General features: G+C 43.6%; 1 protein-coding gene across 1 annotated transcript in view; it reads left to right on the forward strand.

Moving 5' to 3' along the window:
• The first annotated feature begins 1,281 nt into the window (after positions 1 to 1,281).
• The window catches only part of arid1ab (AT-rich interactive domain 1Ab), a 49,835-nt gene continuing 26,288 nt past the window's right edge, over positions 1,282 to 24,828 (forward strand). The window contains exons 1-3 of the mRNA XM_084562777.1: positions 1,282 to 2,636; positions 20,966 to 21,253; positions 24,006 to 24,716. Of these exons, the coding sequence (XP_084418903.1) occupies positions 1,737 to 2,636; positions 20,966 to 21,253; positions 24,006 to 24,716 (1,899 nt within the window). The 5' untranslated portion in view covers positions 1,282 to 1,736. The remainder of the gene's footprint in view (positions 2,637 to 20,965; positions 21,254 to 24,005; positions 24,717 to 24,828) is intronic.

Here is a 24,828-nt window from a genome sequence, read left to right on the forward strand (position 1 = left end):
CTCAGCTTTACTTCTCATGAGTCTCTCCCATGCGACTCAGGGCGTCATTTAGAAAATTACAACGGCACATGAAGGTAGCACGAGGGCTGCTGCTGCTAGGAGAGCGCGAGGCAGGCAGGCAGTGAACACGAAGAAAGGGGGTGGGGAGAGAGAGAGAGAGAGAGTTAGATAGAGAGAGAGTGGTGGAGAGACATAGGGTGTCTGCTCCTATTAATGGTATGGGGCGACTTTATGCTTTCTCCAGACCTCTACTCATTCTCATGTTTACTGGTGTGAGATCTGACTCTAAACAGAAAGCATGTTAAATTTCAGTGGCCTACACACTGTCACTTCTACCAGCACTGTTTCTCTTTTTCTATCTTCACTTCCTGCTCTGTGACTGGCTCAGTCCATCCCCCATCCTTCTTCCTTTTCTATCCTCCCTCTCACACGCTCACACACTCACACACAAACATGCACAGGTTGTAATTTCATGCTTTCCTCCACTTTCCTCCGCTGCACTCGCTCCTCTCATTTGCTGTTGCAGACACATGGAAGCAGCCACTTCCAGCCATTAGCCCGCTCTGACAGAAGATGACACTGTAGCCTGTTTTGTTCCACTTCTTTCACCAGCTAATAAGATAGTAACAGTAACATAAATGCACTAAAGAATGCGACAAAGAGGTGCACACAGCTTATGGTTAGACTTTTTATTTTATTTATTTATTGCTGTCAAATCTGAGAAGTTAAAGGTGATTTGGGACAGACTATGTATGTAGGACCTGACTTTAGATACAATGTTTGGTATTAAGCTAGCATTGTCAATCAGAAACCTTGCACGTTGCCTGTAGTTATTAAAAATATATTTTAATATTAAAGATTTCTGAAGGCAAACTCTGATATTCTGTATAGAATAGTCAAAGATATATATGTATATATATTTTTGTATTTCGGCCAACAGTATAGCACATGAACAATTCCAGACACTGGCTGTTTAGACATTTCTTTATGAAATAAAATAACAAGTACATATTAATAAATAAGTAAATAAATGATAAAAATATAGGCCTGTGGGTTAAAAGCTAAGTAAATAAACTCAAGGAGCCACTTTAACAGTCAGCCCACAGCAGCTACATTAGCTTTTCATTTATATGCAACACTTAATTAGCCTCAGAATGAGCAGTACTTTATGCTAACAAACAGGACTTTCCAAAGGATTTGACATTTTTATGTACGAGCTCGGTTTAAAGCGCATTAAACCTTCAATAATTGCTCTTCTTAGGTATAAACAAGGTTGTTATGAGGAAGGCAGCGCAGTCCGGATCCAGTTCTCGCTGCGGATTCCGTTCCGGGTTTTTATTTTCTCGCGACAGGTCGGTAAGATGGCTGTGTCTCGCGGAGCCTCGTGCTGGTTTGGTTGATTTCTAGCTCGCGCTCTCGTTCTGTAACAGAAGCCCCCCCTCCAACACACACACACTCACTTGTGTCGGTGAAATTCATTTCCCTGGCTCTGTATTTATATATTTTTTCTTTCACAAACTTTCCCCTCTCTGTTTTAACTTTAAACGGAGTCGCGGTGGATTACCGGATACCGGTCCGGGCGGAGGGAAAAGGGGGGAATGAACCGGGACGACGGGTACGTTGTTATAAATATAATTGTATTTATATTCAATGGTTATTCGGAGTTTGATTGTGAGTGAGTCGCCGTGCTGAGAGAGAGAGGCAGAGAACGAGTGGGGGAGAGAGAGAGGGATATCATGGCCGCTCAGGTCGCCAGCGTCGCCACTCTCAACACTAGCCCGCCATCCGAACTCAAAAAGCCGGATCGGGACACACAGGAGGAGTCGGTACCGGGAGAGAAACAGCATGAAAATAAGGAACCGGGACCTGACGGCGGATCTCCTGGCCAGAAGGAGCTGCAGGACGGGACCGATGCTGGAAATGCTGGGGGAGGAGGGGATCCTGACATGAAGAACGGCAACGGGAATTTACCCAGGGTAAATAATAATAGCAGTAATCAGAATGATACAGGCGGGCCAGAAGGGAATAACCATCCCGGGATGGGACACCACCACCCGGGCCCCTTTCCTCCACCTCCTTACGGTTACAACCAGCCCTACAGCCGGGCCCCTTTTCATCAACATGGCGGACAACAAAGCCCTGGCATGGCAGCTGCATCGGGGCCGGGCATGATGGACCCTTACCCCCCTAATTCACACGAACACGGCTACCCCAACCATTACAACAACTACAGCCCGTTCCAGAACAGGACTTCTTATCAGGGCCAAGGATACGGGGCCATGAATTCCCCGCGTAACAACCAGCCTCCGGCGGCTGGGGGGCAGCCAGGCAAGCAACAGCCAGCAGGAGGAACCACAGCTATGGCTGCCTCTTATAATAATCAGAGGTATAACATGGGAAACCAACAACCTACGTCTACGCCAACTTTAAATCAGCTTTTGACATCCCCCAGCTCTGCCAGGAGCTACCCGAATTACCCCCAAGGAGACTATAACAATCAGGAAGGGGCCAATAAGGGACCAGGAGATATGGGCAGCAGTCAGTATAGTGGGGTCCATCCGGGTTGGCAACAAAGGACCCACCATCCGCCTCCCATGAGCCCGGGAAACACTGGACAGCCTCCAAACAGAAATCAGGTAAACTTCACTTAGTACACTGACACACTTTGACTGAGTTAAAGTCACTCAGTAGCTGAGAAAAGGCTCTGTAGAGTTGCATATTGCATTGGCCCAGCCATTGTCTATGTAGCAAGAGCTCTAAAATGGCTGCCTCTTTCTCCCAATACCACCCCTGCAATAGTGTTTAGACAGGGAAAGAAGCCGCATATTTTGTTGGAAACTACTTTCTGAGTTGTGGGTATTAGTGTGTGTCCCTGCTTGGTACAGGGCAAGAGTTTGACTAAGTAGAGCAAGAGTTAGTGAGGAGAAAGTGTGTGTGTGCGCAGAGGGAGATAAGGTGATATTTCTTCGCAGTGCTTCTCCGGGCTCATTGTAGATTTCAGTGCTGTAACCGCTGTTATTTCTGCGAGAATCCGCAGCCACACCGCTTCTTTTCCTCACCGAGCTCCCACCACCGCTATCAAAAGTTGTGTCAGTGCCTGTCAGGGCAATAAACAAGATGCAAATGACAGCGATAGCCGTTAAATAGCATTTGCATAATCATTAAGAAAAGACCTCTGTGTCGGTTAAAAAGCCGCTGCACACCGAGGAGGAGACGTGTCTCGCAGTCCAGCTAATGACAACAATTACACCCGCTAAGTGTTTGCTCGGATCAAAGTGTGATTGTGACCGCGATTGATTTCATCCCGACGGAGGGTTTTCATTCATTGTGGTTCGGTTCGGCTCGGTTCTCTTTTGCGCTCCCCCCCCTTGCGTCTGTTCTCCGGGTGCCGTCTTGTAAACACGGCCTCGCTGGTTGGAGCTGGCAAAGTGCAGATTGCCTTTGCTTTGGGATTTGAATTATGGAGGTAAAATCCTGCTGTCAGAGCCAGGAGACAGTTGGTCTTAGGTTGACATGCGAGCCGAGATCTGATTGGCTCTCCATCCCTCTGCTCTCGGCCATTTATAATTGCATCTAATGGAAGGCTGCAGAAAAACAGCCCCCTCTGCTCAGCTATGTGTTCCTCCACCGTGTCAAGACAATATAGTCCCATCGTCTTTTATTACATTTTTATTCATTTTCAGCAATGTTATACGCTTAAGTTATGTATTGTGTGTCTTTATATATTTTTTTAGATGAAAAATATCACATTCTTCTCTCATACTTTAAGAAATATCTCGCAAAGAACACTATTTATCTCAGAATGATAACCTGCTCTTTAGTTATATTTTTAAAAGCATTTTAAGAAGACAGTTCTTCAGTTCCTCCCACTGCAGTAATTTGCATGATGACTGTACACTGGTGTGGATCCACCGTTGTTTTCATTTGCTCGTTAAACCTTAAGCCCGCACTTGCCTAGTCACATCTCCGCTGTCATCTTTAGCACTTGACCTCAGGGGGTGCACCTGAAGTTCTTTTTATATTCTGTTCAGTACGCTGCGTGCACTGCTCCTTCAAGACGACTGACTCCGGTACAGCAGATAGAGTAGGTGTGGTCATGTAGCCCCGTTCTACCACTGTGTCTTCCACTGTTTCCAGATCAGGAGTTGAGGAGACTTGTGTGCCCGAGCATCTAGCGGCCACGTGAGAGAGTCGGACTGGCTGCACTTGTGTTTACAAGCAGCCAAGGTGTCAGCCAAGTGTCACAGATTTTTTTTTTTTTTTGTAGGCGTACAACAGCCTAATTCACGGGCAGAGTGTAACCATGTCAACAGTGCTTACCTACATGTTTCTCTTCCGAAGTAACAGCCACACGTGTGGTGTTTTTACTCTGCAGCTAAGTGCTACATGCAGGGTAGGTGTAGCGTGTTTGAATTAAAGGATAGATAAGGCTTTATAATTTAAATATAAATGGACTGGAGAAGGATGTATCCATTTATATATACAGCATTAACTCCGCTTTGGCTCAAGAGGTGCTTAAGTTACCTTAAGTTAACTTTTGGCCGTAAAATAATTTTCTATGCTTTCTGTACACATAGTTAAATCATTTGAGGTGACCTTTTATGAACTCTTTCTATGTTAATCAGAGATGATAGCGCTGTTATGACGTAGGCTGTGCTGCGTCACTCGATATGTTACCGTGTGAAAGAAGGAAGATGTGCTGCTTTTTCCTACTTTTATTTCCAGGAAGAGGATTGCTAATTGACTGCGGACTTTTTACCTGTAGAAGTGATACAACCACTTGTTGCTTTACAATTTAAGGCAACAGCTTTTCACACGTTTTTATTGACATTTTGCTGCATCACATCTAAGTAAATTACCTGCAGTCAAAGCTGACTCGTGCACCTTTCTCGTTCTGTCTCAATGCCAGCAAAGGTGTTCAATTTGATATATTTCGACTTGACATCAGCGGCTGTAGACAGCGTGGCTGTGTTTGTCAAACGGGCCGATAGGTATCACTTTATACAGAAATACACCAGAAGGGATGAGAGGTGTCACGCTGAGTGTACCCATCTTTCTCTGAAGTGCTGCTCACTGCTGTTGAGAGGAAAGTTTGGATTTCCCTTTTTACTCTCAATTTGTCACCTCCGGCGTGTGTCTCTAGCAGAGGACAGTTTTAAATTTGATCTAACAGGGAGCTGCCAGTGTTTCGGGTGATTTACATTTTATCTATTTTTCTGGTTGGTGAGTCGGTGGTGTGGGTCAGATTTTTGCAGTAAAGGAGTCCAGCTTTTAATTCTGGTCAGTTGCCCTATTTATATCACTAGATTAGTCATCATCCACTTCGGTGATATCATCACCACTGAGATGGATTCATATTCCACTCTCATGTATTTATATTGGATATATGAAATAGCACACATTCTTATGATGCATTTTAATCCCGTTTCCTATAACTTTTTGTCAGTAGAATTCACCGCGGCAACGCTTGAGACATTTCTGTAGCTCCTAAGAATCTGCCTGTGTGAATGACGAATTTACCGTGTAATTTCTTTAATTTCTTAATTGTCACTTCTGGATGTGGACTAGTCACGGGAGCACTCATCCCGCCGAAAGAGCGTGCCAGCTCTGTGTAGTATTTCAGGTGTCGAATTGAAAATTATGGACTTGGATAAAAGCGCCTTGGATACGCATATTTTCCCGCAATATCTGAATGTGTCAGTGAGTAGCGTTAAAAGCAGTGTTCTTTTTTTTCAGTGGGTGTTTGTTATAGTTGACAGTAGAGTATTGCCATTACAGTGGCAATATTGTGCGTTTGTGTTTTTTCCCTTTAGTTTGCTAGATACGTTTTTGTGTACACCGCAAATCTGAAGAGTTGCAAAGTCCACCTTCATCGCCATGTAAGACTTGAACATAATACCCACCTAGCGGCTAGTTTGGCACGCTCTCTGGCAAAGCTTGCACAGGTTTTCCTAACTTGCTAGTTAATGTCATGGTGGCAAAATGGTTTTTATTTAAGAGCCGTGGGCCCACATTTACATTGATTGTGTAGAAACATGCGGATAGTTTTCTGAGCTTTAACAATGTTCAAGTGTGGGCATGGACTTAAGATTTCTTATGCCACAACTGCGGTCCTCTGTAGGCCTTGGTTAACTTGCTTGGTAATCTCATAATACCCTCAGATTTTACTACCCGTTCTCCTTTCATAGCACTTTTGACAAAAGGTCGGCAGGACCTATCCCAGCTAGAAATGACTAACTTCAATTTACAGCGTGCCTTTTATGGTAGCTTTGCTATGTAGGGGTCGTTTTCTGTAACCGCTGGTGGCACTGGGCTGAGTTAGACAGTAAGGGATGTATCTAGTATAATCAACACATGCTGTCAGCAGCTGGCCGGTCAGAGCAGACTGGAACTAAAATGGAACGTGAAAAGAAGTAATGCATCAGTAATGCATCAATGTACAGTATGAGGAAAAAAAATACAGATTTTAACATTGATGCATGTAAGCATATTTTCGTAGATCCCCAAAATGAACTTGATGTGTAAATGAGAATTATGTGACTTATACAGAGCATGCAGGAAGTAGTTACATAAATGTATATGTAAAACTTGCGCTGTGATTAGAATAGTTTTTAGTAAGCTTTTCCTCGTAGCCGTATTCTGTCAATTTCTTCCTCAAAAAGACGGATGTCTACCCCAACACTTTTCATTGCTGGATTCCCATCCATGCAGGTTTTTCATAGGGACTAATGTTTTTTTTTAAAGAACCCCCGGCTTTTACAGCTGGTACCAGTGGGAGGAGAGTGTCTGAGATGGAAACTGAAGATTTTCTTGGTTGTTAAGCATACTTGGAGGCAGCAGTAACTGGGTTTTGGCAGAAGGCAAAAGACCTTTGTCAAGCTCACATTAGTGTCACTGAATTGAGGACAATCAGATTGACTTTAAACTGGAGCCTTACAGGAGTTTATCTTGATGTCAGTGGTGCAGGTGGAGGTTCCCAGACGTGGTGTCTGGAGGAAAGGGGCCTTTGAGTTAGGAAACAAATAAGCATTTTAGGACATAAACTGTTGTCTAATGGAGATGGCACATGAGGTCACAGCTACACGTGCGTAATGTTTAGTCAGGGAACTTGTTGTGTGTCTGATGTTTGATGTGGCAGCTAGTGGGCCAAAGTTCAGGTGGAGAGTTTTTCACAGGCTGTCCTCTGAAGAAGAGCTATTCATGATAAGTGCCCCTGGCTGGCGTTTTACCAGAGTTTATTAAATGCTTCAACTTTTCATTTATTAGCGGGCGTGCGGTCTGTCTTTTAATTGGCGGCTACTTCTACTTCTCCACTAATAATTCCACGGAGCAAATTTATAGAGCCGTTCACCTGCCCTGGGCCACACGCTCAAGATGAATTAATGCGGTAATTGAGTGGTGGACGCAGACTAATATTATGCGTTTTCATCACACCTTGCACACAAACAAATAATCTGAAGCGGATTGTAGTGGGGTTGTTTTGGAAGGTGAGACGCTAGGTGTTTCCCCCTCCTAACACACTGGAGTTGCGTCATCAGGGACGCCCCCTCATGTCTTCAAGGCTGATCTTTGAATTTGAATGAAATCATAATGAAAGAGAGGAAGTTGAGAATGGAACGAGAAACAACAAACCGAGAGTGTTACTGTGACTGCTGCTAATAGATGGACTGCTATGCTGCTGATGAACACTGGGAGTTACACTGCAAAGAGGAACGTTTATATAACACTCATGACTGTGTCAAAAAAGTCAAAAGAAATGAAGATGGATTTAATATTTAACCGAGCAGTCGGGTTTCAAGGCCATGCTTTGTCATGGAAAAGCTAAACTAATTACGGCATCAACAGCCCAGTATTGGCTTATTTAGCATTTATTTCACACAAGATCTGTGGTAAGCGTGTCAGCTGCTTAAAGCTATACTGTAAATGGGACATTATGCTAGAAAGTAAATTATCGCAGGAGCCTTCCGCCTGAGAAAGGAATTTAAATAACGTCTAGCTTGTGTTCCTTTACATGACTTGAAGCCAAAACAATTAGTTTTTGATCAAAGCCCATCAATTGTTGAAGTAAATTGAATATCTTTGGACAGTCGGTTGGACAAATATGCCAACATTTTCTCACATTTCTCAGACAAATCACTTAATTCAGAAAATAACTAGTGGGTCGGCCAGCACTAAAAATATTCATTGCGTTCCCGGTGAGAAAGAAAAAGGCTACTCTTGTATTTAAAATGATATGCAGTAATTGTAATAGCAACATTATGTCAACACACCAGCCATGTTTCTTTAACATGTCTTTATGTGCTTTATTTATCAGCTTAGAAAAAGTTGCAGAAACTGCAGAAAATTAAATAAACCGTCTCATTGGTGTGCTTGAGGTGGTCGATTCGGTCATTTCAAAGAAATAATGCCAACATGTCTGGTATGAATGAGTGTTTGCCTTTTTTCCAGATAGATTTGACTTTAGTGAGTATTTGATTATCAGAATAGTTGCCGATTTATTTACTCTCTTGGCGTGTGTTGCAATAACTAATTGGTGAGCTCTTAGTTGGACAAAACAATACATTGGAATACCTCACACCTGAAGTCTGTTATCACTAGCAAACCCACACCATTATAAAATCAAGTAATTGATCAACAAATATATTACAACCTGGTTCCAGCCTGTCATGTGTGAGCGCCTGCTGCTCATTTTAATTTGTTATAATTGTAAATTGGATACCACTGAGATGCAGACAGTTTATCAGTACAGTACACCAAGTGTCAAGCTGCGTCCAGTCACTAGAGAGCCTTATACTGTTTGTTGACAGCCGGGCCTACATTTTCTGAATAGTTCCTGTTCAGTAAACACAACAAACAGTTCCAAGAAAGCATACAGACCAACTTCCAGCCACTGTCTCGGACTCTGTTTATTAGGGGGTTGGCGCCGCGCAGAAGACGACGACTGAGCATTCAGAAAGGAAGTTCACTCTCGGCTCTTTAGTCTGCACTGCTGAGTAATGATTCTCCACAGGCCACATGGACAGCACGCTGCCTCCTGGCAACTGTGTGTGTGCGTATGTGAGGCTGGGTTGTGTGTGCGCATGAGGGAGAAACGGTGTCAGTGATACCCAGGGGAGGGAGGGGGGTGTGTTTTGTGAATGATCTTCGCCTGCCCCTGACAGCTGTGTGTATTTGTGTATAAAGTGCAGAAGTTACTTTGTGTGTGTGTGAGTCTGCCGCTGCCTCAGGAGCCGCTGTGACCCGCTCTTACTCCACGTGTCACCAGCCATCCGTCTTTCTTTACTAACATCAGTCTTTTTCAGCAGCATCATTCACGAGACTCCTTCAGATTCCCTAAAATGCTCCTTTCAGAAATAAATTAATAAACACTAGAGGAAACTAACTACTGTGCTTTTGCTTCTGTGTTTATTGACCTTGATAAGCTTTTGCTAGTTATTTATCCAATATTTAGTGATCTTTAATAACTAAAAAGTTCAATATTCAAACTCTGGTATGCATCGGCTTGATCTGAATAATTGTATCCTCTGTGTTGTGACTGAAAACACTCTGAGAAAAACAAGCTCCTCGTGGACAAATGTCAGACTTGGGCTATTGCATCGGGGCACGCTGGAATGTAAAGGTAATTCATTTCTTTTGACATTTACCTTCCAAAATGCTCCAGATTAGCATAGTAATATCCTTCTCTGAGCCTGTGTGGGACTGTAGACTTCATTTACATGACGTATGGTGTGTGTGTTTTTATGGAATAAAGTGGTTAACCTTTAAATGGGCGCAGTTGTTGATACTGGAAGGTAGAGAATGATGCTTCCTCCCGGCTCTCATGCAGCACTCACCTTTGATCTCCGCAAAGAACGAAAAGCAAAGGGCTCATATATAAAGCAGAAAAATGGGAACGTATGCACACCGGGAGCACTTGGTTTTATGTCTTCTGTGAAACTCTGCAGTGATAGATGCCCTCTAGTCATTACCTTGCATTCAGTTTTGCCTAATGTGGTATTCGCAATTCCTGTATTCTATTTAGGCTAATAAAACCAAAGCTGTTGAGTGCACCCAGGGGCTGGTGAAAAAGTAATCCTGGTAAACCAGTAATAGGCGATTCTAATATATTGTAGATGTTTAGAATACAAGTGCCAGAAAGTGTGATTTTCACCATGTTTTGGACTGAGTTAAACAAAATAAACAATTTAAATTTGGGGTTAGAATGTGTGGAGAAGCGCCATTCCTTATGTAGTGTGTTGACCGAATGATGTGTTAACCAACCCAAGACAAAGAAATCATTTGCAGCCCATCACTGAATCCCTTTTGGGGTTTGGTTAGATAAAATCTGAACCTCACCTTCACCTCTTCAGAGGCAGCCTTAACTTTTTTGTGACACTTCATAGGTTCAAAAACTAATCAGGATAATAGGTTCAAAAACTAATCAGGATAACAGTTTAATTGACATTATATGACATTTATTGACTTATCAGGTAATGACAACCTTATCAAGAATGTCACGTCATGGGAACATAGTTCCTGCTGTTTGAGTCTGACTTAAAAAAGAAAAATAAATGAATAAAAGTAATTATGGGGTGTTTATATATCATTTCCCACAGAAATAAGCCAGTGTTTGCAAGTCCGTATACCCCCTCTTCCTGTGCAGCAGTGTGCCAGGCGTCCAGTTAACAGCCTGTTTGATACAGACCCATTGTTTGGTTGCAGTTTGATCGGCTCATGGCTAAATAAAGAGCAGCCGATGGTCAGCAGGGACAAAGTTGCAGAGATAAAAGCGCCAGAAAAAAAGCTATTTAGTCTCATTGTTTCTGGATTGTGTGGCAGGTGACAATGATTTATGCAGCAAATACACAATTGTACACTGTAGGTGCTGGGCCGATGCTAAGATCGGACTGTTGTTTTTGACACTTGCCGATATGGCTGTAGAAAAAGCACTGTTGGCTTGCTCTCCCTACTGCCAGATTTGCATGTCCATTCTGTTTGCAGTCTATGGAAGAGTGCAAATTTACAACCCCAACGGTCTTAACAGTCCCGTTCAGTCTGTCCCTCATTTGTTTTTAAGCATCTTGGAAACAGTCCTTCACTGCAGCCAGGCAGCTTATGATATAAAAAAAAATATGGACAGCTGTGGAACAATGCACAAATCCTGTATTCCATTCATATTGCGAGTGTGTGATTCAGATTATTAAAAGACATGTTTTCCTCGGGTCCTGTTTGTGTGTGTGTGCAAAACAGTGAGTCTGACGTCAGTGTCAGAGTTGTGACTCGAGCCATGAGGCAGCCTCTGACCCAGCCAGGTCCTTAAGTGGCTTTGCCTTGTTCAGTAGCCAGGGTATTTTTGGCATGGTAGTGAGTGACACACTTATCGTAATGGGTCGTCCAGGGTGCCAATGGTCAGCCTGAATAAGCATCCTTCTCGGCAGCGCCTCCCGAGCGTCTGCAACGTGATGTAACCGATCACTGTCTCGCCTCCAATGCTGACGAAGGAGTCGCTGCCGTCTAACGCATCAAGTGGCTTTTCTGCGAGCAGAAGAGGAGAACGGAGACCACTTTTTCTTCCGTGAGCTTTCCCGGTGAAGTGTCCATGCGACCTGAGTATCACAGCCGCTCTTAAACTGTACTCGATAAACCACACCGGCGGGCTTTGCAGGTTGAGTGTCCCCCGTAACTGGAACTGCATTTTGACAATGGTCTGTTGAGGATTACTGTGTGTCATCGAGTTTCAAAACTTTTAAAGAGGTTGTATTTGAAGGAATTATGTGGATATTTCCTGCACACTAGATGGGCTTAGTATTATTTGATTTCTTTTTCAGTATTAAGCTTTTCTTTTGTTACCAAAAGAGCACTTCTTTGATAGGTAATTTGAAAACTTTCACAAAAGCTTTATATTTTTCCCATTCAACAGAGTTGATATTAAGTGCTTCGAGTTAATATACAGCATTTGGCAAAGTTCTATTCAAATCTGCAACATTTTGAGTCACGAATTAGTAAAAAGTGTGTGAATCTTACTGTGCAATACCAGCCTTAAAGTCTTGGTTTTTAGAATACTTTCTGTGGTTCAAATTGTTGTTTAGTTATGACCAAACAAAAAGTTGGAAGTGACTCTATTTTTACTCCTAAAGAAGAGTTTATTTTTTGTCTCCTGCATTTTGTCTCTTTTCTTCAGTGTACAAGAATAACCCATCCAATATGTGTCTGCAGGTGCAGTATACATCACTTTTGACTCTACTGTTGTTAAATGATGAACCATCTGGTTTACCGTCCACCATTTCTCATTACAAAGTGCGCTCTACCCACCGGCCCTGCTCTCGGCCCTTCTGAGCTCCCGTACAAACACCCCTCGCCTCGGCTCACTCTCAGGAGTCAGCCATTGTCACCTGGAAATATAAGTCTGACCTGACAGGTTGACAGCCGGCAGTCAGGGCAAATGCTCCCTCTCTTGTACCTCCAACCTTAACATCGCGCTGACAGGCCAGGCAGCAGTCAGTCCACTCTTTATTTTTCCTGGATGGTCTCAGCAAGCTGCCCTGATCAACCTGACAGGTGTTTTTTTTTTTTTTTGTTTTATTTCTGAGCACACTGGGCCTATCAGTACAGTGTGGGAACATGTTAGCGCCTAGCAGCTAAGTTGCTATTCATCAGTAAGTAATCAGTCTCATGTGCCAGTCACCACGGACACATTGCCACTAATCAGTTGAGTTTCTTCTCAGCAAAGAGTGAAGCTGGTCTTTTCAGAGCTGGAGATCAACTTGGATGAGTAGTGAAACATCTTTAAGAAACCCTAGCACTCCAGTTGCCTTTTGTTTGTGCTTTGTTATTGGAAATACCACGACCTGGATGACGGAGAACCTTCACAGACGCTGTAATACCACATAAATAAACTGATGTTACGGACCTCTTCTTTTCTTGTACAATGCAGACCCTACTCAAAAACTGATGCTTTGTCAAAGTTCTGTCTTGATATGGGAAAAGAAATTAAGTAAAGATCAAAACCAGCAGACCTCCTAGGCTTCCTTGTGCCTCAGTTCTCGAGGTGGTAGTTCAGTTGTCATTATCTGAGTAAGTATCTGGGAGCATTACGACCAACTTGCACTGGGAGATGCACTTTAAAGCTCAATGGCTAATAAGTAGACCTCTACTTAAGTTTCTTGTCAAACTCCATTGCCATTAACTGAATCGACAGCCTGTGTAGACGCTGGTGTCTGTGCTGCCCGTGGTTTATTTCTCCCTGTGTGTTGTTAAGTGGGAGAGTACAGTGGAAACTATAGAAAGGGTCGTCTTTAGATTTTCTGTTATGTTTTTCCACCAAACCCAATTTCAACAGACACAGGAATATCTGTGATAGACATAGAGTGATATCTACCTTTGGTAATGGGAATGAATGGGTCCAGAAATGTACAGTACACCACACTAATTCAAGTAAGAAAAGTGGCTTGTTTTTCTACATCCTGTCTCTTTGCTGTTGTTTCTGTTGTTCTTATTTAACCACAACTCGCTCTTGAAAGAGATTGCCTCTTCCCTCATCTTCCTAAAATGTGAAAGCACATATTTGTCATCCGGTTGTGTGAGTTCCCTTCTTGCTCTCCCCCCCTGAACATCTTTCGAATTCTTTTGAACAGCTGGGCGAACATCTGGGCGAGTAGGGTGCCGCTGCCTCTGCTCGGTGTGGATGATAGTACCAGCAGTGGTGGACTGCCGCCTCCTCTACTCAACCCAGTTCTCTCCCTTGCTTTTACTCGGTGTCATACAGCGGTCAGCTTGATGTTGGGACTTTACAGGTCGATTCATTGGGATGACAGACTAATTGCTTAATTGAGCACAAGTCCCTCTTTTCTCTCCTCCCCCAACTTGACTTGTGGGATACTCTAGCTAACAGGTATGGATTTCCCTCAGCCTTTTGAACATATTGGTAGCCAAACTTCAGCTTTCCTTAGGGGGTCATTTCATCAAGTGGTCTAGATTGTTACCCTCACTCTGCTAGGATTTTGCTGTGTGTTTGACTTGTGTTTACAGTCATTATTAAAGCTCACAGCGTGGTACTATGAGAAAGGTTTAAATGTTATCGGTTATTAGTTAACTGTAGAAATTATTAAAGAAATATCATCTTTTCCCAGCATCAAATGATCTTGTTTGGTTTTTGCTGTAGTTTATTGGTGGAAGGTGGAACATGTTTTGCGCCATTTCTGTTTCTTTCTATTAAGTTTTAATTTGGTTTAAAAGATTTAGTTGCTATTGCGTTGCACAAGCTTTTATATCAAAACTAAACACTGAAATAAGAAGAATTAAACTTCTGTTTAAGCAAACAGCCATGCAAGAACCTTTCTTGAATGATATACTACATAAAATTCCTTTTGCAGTCAGGAACTATATGATAATCAAATGATTAAAGAACAGTACTAGAGCAAGACATTCAATTAAGTCATTTTTCAAACAAAAATATAAAATAACAGCTCCTCAGGGTACCTTCAACTCACTAAATTTAAATATGAGTTTATTTCCATATTATTGATGATAGAAATGAATAGTAGTTGAGCTCTAAAGTGTATGAATCCCATGACACATTCAACCCCATTTTCAAACATCTGAAATCTGAAGGGGATCCTACATTCAGTTTAATGGTAGTCTGCTTTTAACTTTAGGGAAGTGTTAGCAGCATGACTCCTTATACAGCAGCACAATGTCAGCGGAGAAAGTGAGTGAGGGAGACTGTCCCTGGTTCTGGAGCAAAGTACTTAACCCCTGGCTTGTGCAGTGGAAGTGTTCAGAGCTTAAACGGTGAAAGACTGGTCACACTGGGCATCTCCCACTGTGAACTTGAATAACGGCTTTAATGTGAAGTAAGCAGTCGCTGCACCGAAGCACGCACACCCACTCCACTTGCTCGAGGAAACAAATCTCACCGGCAAACTTGACGTGTGTGATAAAGAGTAGGATATCCTGTCCCCCTTTGACTTGACGTGTGGGGCTTGACCGCCATGTGAGGGCGGTCTCAGCCGGCGTGTGTTGGCGCTGGTGTGTCCTTGCGTGTGGAAGGGCTTTAAGGCAGAACAATGGTGTGTGCGCCGAGCTGAGGCCATGTGGCCGTGTGGCGGATTAAATTAGCAGCAGTTGTTTATCGTTTGCCCCCCCCCCACCCCCTCCCTGGTCCATCTGCTCCGCTCAGCCCCCAAGTCTCCATCTCTGCTCTCAGGCACTATCCCCCAACAACCCCTTACAAATCCCCATCCCCATGTCAAACACACGCGCACACACACACAGTTTTGAATAGTTGCAACATCCACCAGCAACCCAATCATGACACAGTATACTCAGATCAACCTCTTCTGCCAAGAGTGTGCTGGCTTTCCTCTATGCAGATTAGCCATGTGCTAATTGTGGTTATTTATTTATTTATTTCTTATGGAAGAGAGAAAAAAATAGTAGGGAGGAGTTTCCTCCAGAATTGATTAGATGACTGAGCGAAAAAGAGAGAGACAGTGCTGTGTTGTGGGCTGCCATCCAGTGTCTGTGTTTGAGACTTAGTATCTATGAGTGGAAAGTTTACTACAAACCTGAAGTCATGCAGAACGGGGAACAACGCGCCAGGAGTGTTTTGGCCTTTTTATAAAGCCTGAATTATTGCAAAAACCACTTAGCCTTGATTCCAATAAGAGCCTTTTAATAGATTTATTTAAATGTTGCCCTTGCTCTGAGGGAAAACTTTAGGCATTTACATCTGCTTTGAAATTGCTGAGGAAATACCAGGTACTGATATTATTTTAAGCATAAACAACAAAAAAAAAGTCGTTATTGGCACAAAGTAGTAGCTATTAACATTTTCCAACCTGAACAGTTCATGTACCGCTCATCTCTCAAAACCTACCGTTGACCTTAAGGATCTATTTGAGGCAGAAACAAATTTGAATTTTTTGAACTGCGTTTGTCAGGGAATTTCCCCACACACCATATTATAATTACACACCAAATGGGTATTTACATTCAAGCTTACACCGAATGATACTGGAAAAATATATTTGCAGAGATTTAAACAAAAGTCGCATCATTTCACCTGTCACGTCTGACTCCCGTAGATGCATTAGCAACAAAAGAAGATTATCTGTGTTTGTTCGGTATCACACTTTGTAGAGTCAAAATAGAGAGAGGCCACCATGGGAAATTATATGGGAACAAATGTCCATGGTGAGAAACGAATCATTTTTACACGTTGTTTGCCAATTCGAAAGATTATGTTGTTCGTCAAGTTAGCTTGTTTGCTTTGTCGTCTTCACTGATTTCACTTTCACTACGCATTCCACTTGTGTCCAAAATTGCCTATTGCAAGGTCATAGTAAATGCTCACACATAACTCAGCACTAACTACGATAGAGGGGATAATAAAGGGAGTATTAATGTCGGTGAACTAATTCAGGGATGTTGGTTATCGAGCAATAAATATAAATGAATGAAAGTATTCCCACAATGAGCTACAGGTCATCATTCTCTGCGAGAACTGGATTGAGCAAGAGGGGCCACTTAAGTCAACATACACTCTTTCGTAATATGGTGTCTTTTAAACGTTCAATATGCGTGTCATCTCGTTTTATTGCCGCAGGCCAAACTGATCAGTGTCTCTCGACATTTGGATTAATTACCTTGGTCTGTATTTGCTATCATTTTATAGACGACACAGTTGATAATGGAATGGAAATAGACCTTAAACTGGCTAGACTGCTTATTATTTATTGGACAGATCAGACTCTCTTCAAAATTGGCCCCAACTTTTTAATTCACATGGCATGTTATAAGAAAACAGTTTGATAGGTACCAGTTTACCAGTATGTGGTAGTCATTAGCGTTTCAAAGCACACAAACTTCTCGTGGTGTTGCGTGCCTTATCGTCTTTCCACTGTGCCCATCTTGCCCTCGCCGCCTCCAAACACTGACTTTTTCCTGAGACAACGGAAACAAATCTTTTTCTCTCCTTCCTTTCCAAACAAGCAAAATGAGTTGGCGAAGATATCACCTGAAATTGAGTGAATCATTGCATTCGATATTTACCATTCATGTGTACGTTTTTTCACTATATTGAGATATATATATATATGAGTTCCTTTCAAATAAAGGAAAAACTGACAAATGGAGTGCACGTCATTACTTCTGTTGAGATCTTTCTCAGCCCTGCACCTCTACTACTTAACATAATTCCCCCTTTAATCACAGTTTTTGGGTTATGATTAAACTTTCAATTCTGATGCTAAAACATGGGAACATAAATACTGCTGCTCAAAGTCTTTACTCAGCAGCAGCAGTGCTCCTATTATCTTGGTATCGCCTTTCTAAAGAGCAGAGCTGCTAATTCTATGACTAAGGAGAAGAGGAGCAGAGTCTTGTGTAGCAGTTCCTGACCTTTTATATACAAGATTCTGTAGACGCCGTTTAGTGTGGTTGAAGCACACATACACACACTAGCTGGGGCTTCGGCCAATGCTCACAGGGACCATGTAGGATGTGTTATGGCGTGTCAGATGTGAACAACTTAAGCAATGTGAGGAAAATGCTAGTAAACAGATCAATGAAGGCCCTAGCAGCCGACTGGACACAGCTATCTCCCAGCCTGCAGTGTACAGATGTGTTGACATGATCAAATGAGGTTGAGGTGGTGTAAAAAAAAACAAAAAAACCACTACTCTCCAGCAGGTTAAACCTCCCGCATTCCCAAGGTTTATGCTGTGCTGCAGACCATATAAGGCACCAGATTCGGTGATGAAGTTTGCAATGAAGCAGGCCGAGAATCAATGATACATCTGGTTCACTATCACAGACTATTGAATACAGTGGTTTAAGGGCTTAAGCTGTGGTTAAACTAATTTTAATCAAACTGCAGCTCTCTTTCTTTAGTAATTGTTCATAAAATTGTAGAATACAGTGAAAAATGCCACAAACAAAATGCAAAAATATTCAATTTATAGCCGGAAAACATCAGATATCAACAGTTAAACTTGTAGTTCTTTTTTTGTGTTTAGGTTTAAAAATTGACACAAGCTTTAAATTATCGTAAAATTTTAATATTAATCTGAGCAACCGTTCCAAATTTGAAAATATTCTGTTGAGATACAGAAAGAAGAAGCAGTGATAAGTGCTCTCAGTAGAGAACAAGGAACAAGGGAACATTTCACTTGCAGCTGGTTATCAGAATAGTTGCTCTACTAAAATTGAAATCGAGGTTGTCATTTCATTGAATTATTTTTCAAGGATCTGCCATTGCTTCCTAAATGATATACATATTGATTCACTTATTCCTTATTTCAACTATATCATTTACTGGGATACGTCACATAAATTGGTCTAACACGTGTGTACAGTCCATACTTACCTGACCACTATCTTCATCTTCTGAGTGGTTGTTAAGTTAGACACGGGGTGAGACGAGTGGTTGTTTTGGGAGCATCGGCGGTGATTCTCCACGTGGCCCTGGGACCTGGAAACCCTGATTGTAGACGGAGCTGCACTTGCCAGCTCCCTCCCTGCCGAGCCAGGCTCCGAACTGTCAAGCTTCTTAATGCAGGCCGATGTAGAAATATTCTCACTGCCGGCAAAATATCGACCGAAATTGGTGAGAGGAAAAATGTTGATTGTTTTATGGCCCGGTCATTGCTGGGAGATTTTGTCTAAATGAGAAATAGATTTTACCTTCCGTGTGTCTGCTTTATAGTTTGTTAGCATGCTAGTCGTTTTTCATGTGGATTGGAGGATGTTAGCTGGCAATTCAGGCCTCAGCGGCACACTTTGCGGATGAGACGGGAGGCTCTGTCTAACTGCTTAAGCAGCTCATTAGGAAAGAGCTATAGCATATTTCGGTCCAGTAAAAGAAGTCCACCCAGCTCTGTCTGTGAGAATGTGTCAATATTTTTTGTTCTTATTGTCATAATTGGACAGAAAGACTTATCTGAAATGGACTGAAAACCTAAAGCAAGGCGGTTTGTGATTCAAGTGAGCAGCGTGTTGTTTGGACTGCTGTCATTGTTGATGTCAGGTGGGGGGAGGAAGTCATGGTGTCCTTCCTTCCAGACCGGGGTTAAAAGTGCATTAGAGGTCACAGGAGAGTGCCCACCGGGGCCTGTTACCTCTTCCCCCTACGGTGCGGTCGGTAATGACCCAAGGGAGCATAGTAACCCCCCCCCCCCCACACACACCCCCACCCCGCTCCTATCCCGCACACACATTCAACATAACACACACAGTACTCCCATGAACCTGGCAGAGCTCAGGAGAGTGTGGCCTGGGGGAGGCTAGAGGGAAAATCTGGAGTGGAATATGTTATCTTGGATAATGTCGGTTGACTGCACTGACAGCTTGTTGATCCACACCCCCCCCTCCCCCACCTCCACCTCCACCACCTACAGTCTTCCCCAGCACACACACACATATATTTTTGCACACAGACAAGCCTCCTGCTGAGGCACCCCCCACCCGACCTCCTCTGTCTCATTGCACCACTGTCATTCATAGAGTGCCAAAGCCTGCTGCTTTATTAAAGCCCAGGAAGAGCAAGGCCTGGCCCAGGTTCAAACAGCAGTGCAGCTGGGACCTGTTACATTTTCGGCAGACTGCCCTCTCCGTCTCGCTAGCTATAAATAGCCCCGGTGGTTGTCTCCCTTAACCAAGGAAAAGAGGTTTTGGGGGGAGGAAAAAAACACACACACACACACAGATTAATAACCGTGGGAAGCAATGAAAGCTTTGTGTCTGCTGCCCGAGGTCAGCAGGCCAGGAGGTGTTGCTACTTCAAAGCCCCTATTGTGGCTCGTACTTTCAGACGCCGCTGACGTGGGTTTGATGGGATCACACAGGCACTGCCAGCGGTGGGATGAGATAGTGGCATCGGACCACGGCAACCAAGCAGATACCCACACAGCCCAGGGATTGAAAAAAACAAACAAAAAGAAACTTGAGGTTTCCTGCTGGTGATCAGTTTATAATACTACGGTGTAATTATAGTCATGACGGGCTGTTGTGTTTGGGGGGATTCCACCAAGCTCATCTCTTATGTACACTCACAGCATCAGACACTTTATGACCTTGGCTCCAGCTGCTGACAGATGAGGCTGCCTCATTACGAAGCACCGCCCTTTCCCTCCTTCCCTCCGCTTTCAGTTTTCCCTCCTCGGCTCTCGAGCCAGAGAAGGCCGTCTTGCCGAGTAACACTGCCTGCCCGGGCCATGTGGGTCTCTCTGAATCCAAGCTGGCCAAGGTCAACCCCCACCACCACCTCCACCACCCCCGGGCCTCCATCCTGACGTGGCTCCAGCTGAGGGGTGGGCTCAGCTCCAGCCACCGCAGACACTTCCACTTCCTTAAGCTTATTTTCATAGAAACCCTCCCTGACGTCTCCGCTGTAACAGTATCCACCCACTGGCACAATGATCTCCTGGGCAGGGAAACGCTCCTGGCGGATGTAGTGGGCTCATTCATTCATTCATTCATGGCCAATTTTTTCCCTTTCTAGCAAGAAAGTAAATCCACTACTGTTTACTTTCCCTCCCCCTTCTGCATTTCGTTCTATATTTGCTTGATCATGCTGTGAGTGGCTTATGAGATGATGCTTGCACGACACATTGCAACGGTGGAGTCGTCATTTGTGTTCATCACTGAATAATACCTTTTCAAGAAGATCCACTGAGAAAAGCTTCCAATATAACTCTGGCTAAATTTGACCTGGCATTTTCTCATCCTTTACTGTCACGTCATCGAATTCTGAACAATATACTCTTTAGTTGCATCATTATAGAGCTTGTTAGGGTGTATGACTGCGCTGACTAATAGGGGCTGCAGACACACCGTAACCATCAACCCCAAAACCACAATGGGATGACAGACAATTATTTCTAAAGTCAGACCTTTTCCATCTAGTTTTGATTCCAGATGTGTCCGTCAGACCATCCACTCTTTCAGGTCATTGCTGCATCTCATACTCTTTCTTTGTGTCCTCCAGCCTGCAAGCCCAATGGACCAGGTAGGAAAAATGCGTGGCCAGCCATATGGAGGACCCATCCCCTACTCTCAGCAGCCGCAGCCGCAGCAGCAGCAGCAGCAACAACAGCAGCCGCAGCAGCCGCAGCAGCAGCCGCAGCAGCAACAAGGGCCTCCCACAGGGCCTGGACCCCAGCAGGGAGGCTCTTACCCAGGGCAGGGGTACGGACCCCCAGGATCTCAAAGGTATCCTATGGGGATGCAGAGCCGAACACCTGGCGCTATGGGCGGCATGCCGTACGGACAGCAGGTCAGTAATAAATGACTTTATCCCTTCGGTTGTCTATAACTAGCTGTTGCAGTCAGAGTTGAGCTTTAAAAGACCAAAAATGTGAGATAAAATGTTTCTTTGTACATGAATAATGAAATATCCAGCGATTTCACTTTAAATTTCTGAAGTCTTTGGATGCCACCAGGATGTTTGAGAATAACCTTAACCTCTCACTCAGTACACAGCCCAGTTAATCAGCACTTCTTGTACATTTATTTAGCCATTTCCATTTCCCTGTTTTTACTAGAAAGTCTTAACCAAGTCCAGATCACGTGTTAATAAGTTTAGGCATTAAAGAGTTTACACAGTCTGTGACTTACTATCAGAGGAATGGAGGAAATTGTAGCATACAGTACATACAATGACTTAATGGAACAGAGACTTCACATGTCCGGTGTGGGGATCAGGGTCATGAATGCGTGATTTCAGGGGACAGGAGGCTATTGTTGCATGTCATACTAATCTCTTCCATTGTTTTTTGTCTGCACCCCTACTATCATCTAGCTAATAAATGTAGCAATGCCCAGGAAATAACCTTGACATAAGACAGAACTAATGGATGTAACTTTAATCAAAGCAATAGACTGTAATTTTCTTTGAGCTGGAAGCATGAATTGATGCTGCTACGCTCATATCTCTCCATTTAATATGAAGTTGGGGCCAGAAGATTGTTAGCTTAGCGTAATATAAAGACTTAAAATGAGGTGAAACTGCTAACTACATTCTTATTAGCACCTTAGAAATGTTGTCATTTGACCACGTGTAAATAGTTTTTGTCATATACTGTCTTAGTGTGTAGATTGCAGTAGCACTTGGTATCATCCAAGCTGTATCCAGATAACTTATCTGGATAAGGGAAAACACGTGTTACTCATGATGTCAGTTCACGTAGAACGCTTTGTGATTGGCCGTCATCTAGGCAAGAGCGCAATCTGTGCAGTAGCCAGCAAGTTAAACTCCACCTCTTCCTGCTAAAAACCTACATACAGTAGCCCTTAAAGGAGCATCGCTTCCCTTGACCTGTGGTACGCAGTGTTTGTTGATAAGCTAGCCAGCCACATCTAGTAATATGCATAGTGATATCAGTTTAAATTGCAAGCACAGGTGAGAAAGTGATCACCCACTTTAGATGCATTATCCCAATTACACACAATAATGTCTGTTATAAATAAGCTAATACAGAAACCCACTGTTTACCGTATTTACGTGAAGGTATGCTAATCAACCGCTAGCTCTAGCTTCATATTTAATGATCAGATATCAAAGCAGCGTCAAAATTCTCATATAGCGTTTGGAAAGCATGTTTTCAGTAAACATATACCAAATACATCAAGCTATTCCTTTAATGTCTCTGTAGCAGTGAGACTGGGCATGGACTCTCACATAATGTATGTGACCTCCTTTCATAAAAGGTCTGTGTTTCAGACAGGATTATGCACTGGATTATTAGTGACCAACAAGTCAATACCAAACCAAACCAAAATTCACCATATTTTTCACCTGAAATCTCAAAGACACTGGATAAAAAAAGCTCTCGCAGGGACGGAGTCAAAGAGAGCAGTCCATCAGTTTTTCACTGTCTGGTTTATTTTCATGCTTGAAAGCAAAAGATGGGGAAAATTCAAGCTGTGGCGACGGGCACAGTGGGCAGCACCTTCTGACAGCGTCATCCAATTGAAAACAGCAAACATCCAGCATGCTGTAGCTACTTACTCATAGCTAGGAATAAGCCCCTTCTTGAACTCACTCTCAGCCAGGCAGTCCGTCTTAACAAAGAAATGCATGCAGGGAATCCCATAGAGTGATGCCTTTTCTTCCACGTCCGCTGCCTGTGGTCTTGTGCCCATTGTGTGGTGTGATTATCTCATACTGGCTTGCCTGGTGTCTGACCGTGGACTCGATAAGTGCCCTGCAGAGAAGAAAACAGCTTCCCTGCTTTTGTCAGACAGATACAATACAGCCACTTCATGTTGTTTTAAATGTGCAGTGATTCTTTACTATGTTGTTGGGCTTTTTTTTTTATTCTTGAGTAGCTGAAAGCCCCCCTCCCTTCAAAAAAAAAAAAAAAAAAAACTTGTGGCTTTTTTTTTTTCCTTTTTTTTTCTCTTCTTCTTCTTTATTACATTTTTTTTTTTCCTTACAAGGTCAGCGCTTTCTCCTTTCATGCTCCTTGAGGGTAATGAAACGAAAACACTGTATTGAAAGGCATTTTGCGCGCCGGATCGGGCAGAATATGAAGCAGTTCATATTGAAGTTCAAGGAGATGAAGTCAAAACTCAATTTTTATTTTCATGGTGGTAATTTAAAGCAATACACAGCTGAATTCCAACACTTAGATGGTTTTTCTTATGTGCTTTGACTGATCAGTTTATATTGGGGAACACGCCCCCAGACAGAGAGAGAACAGTTGTCTTTCCCTTTTAATCTGCGTGGAAGATGAAGAGATGCTGTGATTACTGTGCAGAGAGGGGATGGTAAAAAAAAAAATAAAAATCAAAGAGAATATCGAGGTATTTTTCTGTATTTTTGCAGCTTTAGAAAAGATCCTGTCAGTACACATGCTTTATTCAGGTGGTGAATGATATTCATCTGAAGGACTCAGATCATAAACCTATATTTAAACCTTAGCTCTACCGGAGTGCACTGTTGAGGTTCAGATATTTCAGCTCTGCTGTCTGATTGGTCTTCACTTTCTGCTGATGCTAACTGGTCTTTTTGTTTCCGTGCCTAGATGTCAGCCTATGGACAACAGGGCCCAGGGGGCTACGGCCAGCAAAGCCAAGGCTACTATGGTCAGCATGGTCAACCCCCTCACCCTGGCCAGCAGCAAACTCCATACCCTGGCCAGTCCCAGGGCAGCTCTGGAACTCCCTACCCTCAGCAGGGACATCCTTCGCAGCCTCCTGGGCAACACGGGCAGCCGGGGCCCCCCTATCAACAATCACAAGGTCCCCATGGCGCTCCTACAGGTCAGCCTCCCTATAGCCAGCCCCCACAGCCAGGACAGCCACCTTATGCCCCACCCCAGCAGCAGCAGCCTCAGCAGCAGCAGCAGCAGCAGCAGCAACAGCAAGGTCCTGGTCCCCAAAGTCAGCAGGCTCCTCAGAGCCAGCCCGGGTACCCACAACCCCCTGGACCTGGGCAACCCCCGCAGCAGCAGCAAACCCCACAACAACAACAGCAGCAGCAGCAGCAGCAGCAGCAGCAAGGTCCTCCACAACAGCAACAACCAGGAGGTCCACCTCCTCAAGCCCAGCAACCTCCTGGTCATGGCCAGCAGAGTCAGCCATCTCCTTACTCCCAGACACCCCCTCTGCAACAACAACAGCAGCAACAACAACAGCAGCAACAACAGCAGCAGCAACAACAACCACCACCACAGCAACAGCAGCAGCAACAGCAACAGCAGTCCCCATATCAAAGGTTCCCACCTCCTCCACAGGTAATGTTATTATTATCACACTTCAGCTGTAATGTGATGTGCTGTGTCAGACACATCTGTGCTTCTATGGTTAATTAGCTGAGGATTGCTCTGTTCTTGTCTTTACTGTACT

Source organism: Chelon labrosus, assembly GCF_963514085.1.
Source record: "Chelon labrosus genome assembly, chromosome: 16".
NCBI lineage: Eukaryota > Metazoa > Chordata > Actinopteri > Mugiliformes > Mugilidae > Chelon > Chelon labrosus.